We start from the raw sequence: 7297 nt of genomic DNA on the forward strand, positions 1-7297 counted from the left end.
CACTGCCATCCAAACAAACAAAGAGGAGTCAATCACTACTCTTTAGTGATTGAATAAGCTGCAATACTATTAGCCGGTTTTCGCAGAGGATAAAGAATTATAGACGCCTGTGCCTGTGAGCATCGTCTGTCTACATGTGTTGCACCACCGTTTGTGTTCAAATATCTATTGCGTTAACATTTTCAGTTATGTGTTAGCATAAAGCTAGCGGACACATTATTAAGGCTAAATTGTTTGGTTGTTTTAAATACAAATTTGTTTTGTTTAATGTTTAGTTTGATAGTAATTGTCAACTGGAAGTGGCATGAAACTGCTTAAAGTCTCTTTTTTGAAGAGTTGTTCACTTTTTGCCAAACTGTTGCTTATTGTGAAGTGAGTTGAGTCACAGCCACAGTGCAGCGGTTGTATCCCCCAAGTTTGCACTCGCAAATCTAAGCAAAAGCTCGTCCGAATGACAGCTTGAAAAACTCATAAGTCGGGTCACTCCTATCTTAAGGCATTGCTGTATTTTAAATGTGTGGTATAAAAGTGAGGTCAGAGTCTATAATAATGGCCAAGGTTTGCACCAGTGAGGAGGAATTTAAGGACAGCGCTTGCAACTAAATGAAAATGTCCTCTCTCTAGGCCACAGGACCGATGACTAAAACTTCAGTTTTGTCTCTGTTAGGCTGGAGAAAGTTCTCTGCCATCCAGGATTTGCGGTCTGAAATACAGTTAAAAAGAGCATTGGTTGGATTAGTGCCATCAATCAATTAGCCATTCCGTCAATGATCCTGTTAACTAAATTGGAATTTCCTCCGCCTCTATTTTTGAATCAACTTACCTGTCAAAATTGAAATTTTGGCCAGCGTTTCGTCTCGCTTCGAAGCATTTTTACTGACGTAACTTCTTTTCGACTGAGACATCACTCATTCAAACTACGGTGGTAGAGAAGAAGGCTAAAATCATCTTGCAAAGCCATTTACCCTGTTTTCTCAATCTCATGTGAGGGTTTGTTTACTAGTGGTGACATCGGAGATCGTTCTGTCTCCTGCCACCCGAATGTACAGTGGCTACGGAAAGAATTCAGACCCCCTAAAATGTTTCACTCTTTGTAATATTGCAGCCATTTGCTAAAATCGTTTAAGTTCATTTCCCCCCCTCATTAATGTACACACAGCACCCCATATTGACAGAGAAAAAACGTAATTGTTGAAATTTTTGCAGATTTATTAAAAAAGAAAAACTGAAATATCACACAGCCATAAGTATCCAGACCCTTTGCTCAGTATTTAGTAGAAGCGGCCTTTTGAGAATGTTGGTGGACAGCCATTTTAAGGTCTCTCCAGAGATGCTCAATTGGGTTTAAGTCAGGGCTGTGGTTGGGCCATTAAAAGAACAGTCATGGAGTTTTCTGAAGCCACTCCTTCGTTATTTTAGCTGTGTGCAGTCATTTTCTTGTTGGAAGGTGAAGCTTCAGCCCAGTCTGAGGTCCTGAGTACTGTGGAGAATTAATTTCTCCAGGATATCCCTGTACTTGACCGCATTCATCTTTGCTTCGATTGCAACCAGTCGTCCTGTCCCTGCACCTGAAAAAACACCCCCACAGCATGATGCGGCCACCAACATGCTTCACTGTTGGGACTGTATAAGACAGGATATGACCAGTGCCTGGTTTTCTCCACACATACCGCGTAGAATTAAGGACAAAAAGTTCTATCTTGGTCTCATCAGACCAGAGAATCTTATTTCTCACCATCTTGGAGTCCTTCAGGTGTTTTTTTTTTTTTTTAGTCTTGCACTTCCGTCGGGCAGTGATGGTTGACTTTCTAGAACTTTCTCCCATCTCCCGACTGCATCTCTGGAGCTCAGCCACAGTGATCTTTGGGTTCTTCTTGACCTCTCTCACCAAGGCTCTTCTCCCCCGATTGCTCAGGTTGGCCGGACCGCCAGCTCAAGGAAGGGTCTGAACGTCCCAAACGTCTTCCATTTCAGGATTATGGAGTCCACTGTGCTCTTAGGAACTTTAAGTGCAGCATCATTTTTTTTGTAACCTTGGCCAGATCTGTGCCTTGCCACAATTCTGTCTCTGAGCTCTTCAGGCAGTTCCTTTGACCTCGTGATTCTCATTTGCTCTGACATACACTGTGAACTCTAAGGTATTTTATAGACAGGTGTGTGGCTTCCCTAATCAAGTCCAATCACTATAATCAAACACAGCTGGACTCCAATGAAGGTGTAGAACCATCTCAAGGATGATCAGAAGAAATGGACAGCCCCCGAGTTAAATATATGAGTGTCACAGCAAACGGTCTGCATACTTATGCCTGTGTGATATTTCAGTTTTTCTTTTTCTGTCAATACTGTGTGTACATTGATGAGAGGGGGAGAAAAAAGAATTTAAATGATTTTGGCAAATGGCTGCAAAATAACAAAGAGTGAAAAATTGAAGGGGTTCTGAATACTTTCCGTGCCCACTGCATGTGTGACGTCATGATGAAAAAGGTCTATTTCATTTTAACCTACCATGTATGCTCAAAGAAGGGTCACATGAACTGTCTTGTGTCACTGCAGATAACAGAGCGGGAGCTGAAGGCTGGTGGAGCCAACATCCCCGTGACGGAGAAAAACAAGAAGGAGTACATCGAACGGATGGTGAAGTGGAGGATCGAGCGTGGTGTTGTGCAGCAGACGGAAAGCCTGGTCAGAGGCTTTTATGAGGTAAGAGGATGTTCGTTTGAATGAAACCTTCATGTGCTCATGCACAACTAAGTCCCATTTTGCATTTTTGTGCATGAGCAGGTGGTGGATGCACGGTCTGTGTCAGTGTTTGATGCCAGGGAGCTGGAGCTGGTGATGGCGGGCACAGCAGAGATCGACTTGTCCGACTGGAGGAACAACACGGAGTACAGAGGAGGTGGGCGTGGCCGGGGGGGACAATGACACTGCGCTGTATGGGAGCATGTAAAGATCACGGAGCAGCAGTTAAATTCAAGATTCTTTTTTTTTTTTTTTAATGAGTCCTGCCGTAGTTGAACTATTTTATTAAGATTGTTGCTGTCGGGCGGAAACCCCGTACATCCAAACGTGGTCCATTTCTATTTTTTTTCATTTTCTTTTTTTCTTTTCTTTTGCACAAATCACTACTCTCTAGGTTTTTCCCCACGTCATCTGGTATTTTTTACCCATTATTAACCAGTTTGTTGAAAATAGCTGTTGAGCAAATCTCTTAACTCTCTTGGACACGTGAACTCTTCCTCGGTCCGCGGAGCCGTGCGGCATTATGTTGCCTCAAGAATGAATGACTGCGCGCTAAAGGAAACCAACCGAATCAAAGATGAGTAACACGACGGCGACAACACAGAGTGGGGGAGAGCAGCCAAAAATTGTACTCAAGTAAGAGTACTGTTACTTTACAATACGACTCAAGTAAAAGTAAAAAGTAGGCCGCCGAATAATTATTCGAGTAAGAATAACAAAGTAAAAAATGAAAAACCATACCCAAGTACTGATTAACTTCAGATTTTTATTTGAAATCAGAGCATTAACGTCAAATTAGATCAAATGAATAAAACATGAATCTGCAAATTCAGATATTTCCGAAAACAATCATAAAGAAAATATTTATAAAATTACCAACAATAAATAAAGTCTTTGTAAAATAACAATTATGGCAAATTCGGGCGCGAGAAAACTGTCTTATACTATTTTGTTTACACTTGTTAAACAGCACAATAAGCTCACCAGGCAGAGATTACGAAAACAGGAACAATGGTGCCGTGGATCTAAAATGTCTACACACCCCTCCCTCCCTGTTCAAATGTTTTTGTGATATTCCAAAAATGAGATCCAGATAAATCATTTCCAAACTTTTTCCACCATTGGGATCTCTCGAACCTGTACAACTCAATAGAATTTGACATTTTATTTACGTTCAGCTCTTGCTAACACTTTGAAAAATACAAACTCCCATCTTTTTAACAACTGAAATAATAGGATTGCAGAAGTGTGCACACCCTCTTATATCTGGGGGTGTGTTCAGAAATAACCAATCACATTCAAACTCTTCTTAAATAGGAGTCCACCATTTCAGATGTGCCCCACAAAGCTTACAGAAACATTATTTGCTTTATTCACTGAAATTACTGAACGATTGATCTGTTTGTTGACCTAATCAGCGACTAATTGAAAAGTTTAGAAAATTGCCTGTAGATGCCACAAGTTGGTGGCAAAGCACTGCATTTGTCTAAATGAAACTCCTCAACTCACTTCAGCATAGTTCCTGTGCCACAAGTATGGACCAGGAGTAGTAAACAGTATACTATAAATAATGCATGCAAAAATATTGTCGCATCCTTGTGCCTTTAACGGCTATTCTTGGGCTGCTTTTAGGTTATCATGACAACCACATAGTGATCCGTTGGTTCTGGGCCGCAGTCGAGAGATTTAACAATGAGCAAAAACTTCGGCTCCTGCAGGTGAGAATGAACATCCTCAGAACTGCAAAATGGAAAAAGGGTGACATACACTAAACAAAACCTCTGGTTGGTTGTTTGTTCGTTCCTTCCTCTTAATTGAAGTTTGTGACCGGGACATCCAGTATTCCCTACGAGGGCTTTGCGTCTCTGCGAGGAAGCAATGGACCTCGGCGATTCTGTGTGGAAAAGTGGGGCAAGGCAACATCTCTTCCCAGGTATTAATAAGCATATTGTTGCAGAAACCCGTATGTCCAAACATGGTCAGGTTCATATTTGTTTTTCACAAATCAATACTATTGGTCTGTCGCCATGTCGTCTGTTATGTTTAATTATTAACCAATTTTAAGTATAGAAAATAGCTTAAGATCAAATCGACTACGGGAGCCGTGCGGCATTATGTTGCCTCAAGATTGAAAGTTTTTTTTTTTTTTTACACAAACGAGTGAAAACTGTCAGGTTATGTACATTTGAGTAGGCCTGTTTTGTTACGAATGGAGAGCTGTGATGTCGTAGCACGGAAGGAACTGCTCGGCCACAAAGGGAAGTTTGCGTGCAGATTGATTTTCACCTATTACTGCTAAGTCAGCTCATTGTTTTATTGAATGCACCACTCATAACCAGTCATTGTCTTTTGTGAAGTAGAATAGGCTTTTTGTCTGGTCGCGGGAGTCGGGGTTTGTACTGGTTGAAGTCCAAATTGCACGAAATTGGTGTGACAAGTTTCCGTGCGGCCTCTCTTCAGAGCTCACACGTGTTTCAACCGCCTGGACCTGCCTCCCTACCCATCCTTCTCAGTGCTCTACGAGAAGATGCAGACCGCCGTGGAGGAAACCAGCACTTTCGGACTGGAGTGAGACCCCTTCCGACAGAGACCGGACACCTGAAAGAATGGATCCCCTCACGTGAGGTCATACCTGAGGGTATATCCCAAAGCAGTTCGCGTCAGCGGACGTGTGGACTTTGGAAGGAGGGAGCCTTCACTGTTTGTTTTGGGGCGCAGCGGCGACGTCGGAACAAATGCAGAATGAAGAACCACAGCGCCTTGCGGACCACAATCAGGGAACGTTAGTGGACCAATGGAGCGAAAGGGTCCAAAGTGTGGTGACACCCACAAAGTAAGGAGGATGTGGAACTCAGAACTTTGAAAACATGCAAGAAGAATCCATTATTTGGAATGGTTGTCACGGAGACATACAGTCCTCTAGCGCTGATAAAGGTCGTGGACTCATGCTACATGGTGTTGTTATTTGAATGTAATGATTTTAACAATGTATAGTATTTGTATCTGTTGTGAATCACGTGGTGTCATCAAATCTCTGCTTAATTTAACGATGGGCGTGACAAGTCTCACAATTGTCAACGGATATGTTTCAATCCATCAGGGATGACTGAGGAATTACATTGTTATAATTTGTGGCTCATATATTTGTTGCGATCAGTATTCGGTCATTGCGATAGACCATCATCCATTTGGATTGTTCAAAATATTAGCTGTAGGTTTTCTTAATTTGTTTTAACCTAGCTGAAAAATGACAGTAGTTATATGCGCTGAAGTCAGGGTACATTTCAGTTGCGGTGCATTGATCCAACTGATTCACTCTGCGTCTTTGTACCTTTTGCGATCGCCACCGTAATCCTGACTACACGCATGCCTTTCCCCCCCCCCCCCCCCCCCCCCCCCCCCCTCAAAAGACTGAATCTAACACTGTCACGGTTGTTACAAGCATCGTTATTGTTCCCTCACAGAGCACACTGCCTTCCCTCTGTCCATTTTGGAAGAGCCAACCAAAGTTTTGGGCATGACCAACCCTGTCTTTGTGGACACCGGACCTCAAGTTTACATATGAATGTTGGCAGCACTGTCCTAAAATAAAAGTTCCATCTCTGTCTATGCAAAATACTTTGTTGTTTTGGAGCTCAGGCTGCAAGGCCGGTCAGCAATTTTCTACATTAGTAACAAAAGCATGCATGTGAACCTAAATGGGTAAAATGTTTGATTTTTAGCATCATTCATTTTGACCACTAGAAAATTTTCAAACTGTAAAATTTGATTTCTTTCTTTATTTTAAATCAAGAAAGGCGTCCTGGAATATCCAATTGGATATTTAATAAATACAATTTCAAAGATGTATTTAAACTCCATTGAACACTGGAAAAATAGCTTGTTTTGCCTGTCCCCCCCCTTATTAAAATTAGACTTTACCATGAACTAACGTAATTTGAATTACATATTTGTGTAACTCGTCCAAACTATACTTTTTTCTTTGGGGAAAAAAAAAGGTTAAATTCGCACTTTAATCATGTCCTTGGGTTTACCCCAACACATTACGTGCTCTGGGTTTTGGATCTTCCCCCCAGGTGAATCCACCGCCCACTCCTCCCCCTTTTGCACACCACAGCTTTGAGACTTCTACATTTACACCCCCCCCCCCCCCCAAAAAAAGGTTTGCGATTTTCCATAGAATTTTATATTCATTGCATTATGAAATGTTATGCTGTTAAGAGATGCAAATTGGTCAAGCTCCCACTATTTTATTTTATTTTTACAAATGAACTGCCATCAGCCAATGTACATTCAGTGTGCAGTGAGTGTGGCATGCCAAAATTATGTGCGTCCAATGGGGGGAGGACAAAGGTATTCAATGAAGAAAACACATTTTAAGTGATTTATCATCATAAGGGGATGTGTGCAAATGTTTGTCCAATTAAAAGATCTCCAAATTTCATTATTCTGCTGCATAACTGAGTGCTTCTTAAGACAATACCAAAGGCGCTAATATCGATTTTTAAATATGAATCATTGAGCATCATGCTGTCCTTTAACACTGCTGCATCCCGTA

The 7297-nt window shown here is 41.7% G+C and overlaps 1 protein-coding gene across 5 annotated transcripts in view; it reads left to right on the forward strand.

The window, feature by feature from the left end:
* The window catches only part of hecw2b (HECT, C2 and WW domain containing E3 ubiquitin protein ligase 2b), a 41448-nt gene extending 34265 nt beyond the window's left edge, over window positions 1-7183 (forward strand). For all 5 annotated transcript variants that reach the window (XM_061785499.1, XM_061785509.1, XM_061785518.1 and 2 more), the window contains 5 exons: window positions 2554-2700; window positions 2782-2896; window positions 4372-4457; window positions 4560-4672; window positions 5200-7183. In XM_061785499.1, the coding sequence (XP_061641483.1) occupies window positions 2554-2700; window positions 2782-2896; window positions 4372-4457; window positions 4560-4672; window positions 5200-5311 (573 nt within the window). In that variant the 3' untranslated portion in view covers window positions 5312-7183. The remainder of the gene's footprint in view (window positions 1-2553; window positions 2701-2781; window positions 2897-4371; window positions 4458-4559; window positions 4673-5199) is intronic.
* The last annotated feature ends 114 nt before the right edge of the window (window positions 7184-7297 follow it).

The sequence above is a fragment of the Phyllopteryx taeniolatus genome, chromosome 1 (assembly GCF_024500385.1).
Source record: "Phyllopteryx taeniolatus isolate TA_2022b chromosome 1, UOR_Ptae_1.2, whole genome shotgun sequence".
Taxonomy (NCBI): domain Eukaryota; kingdom Metazoa; phylum Chordata; class Actinopteri; order Syngnathiformes; family Syngnathidae; genus Phyllopteryx; species Phyllopteryx taeniolatus.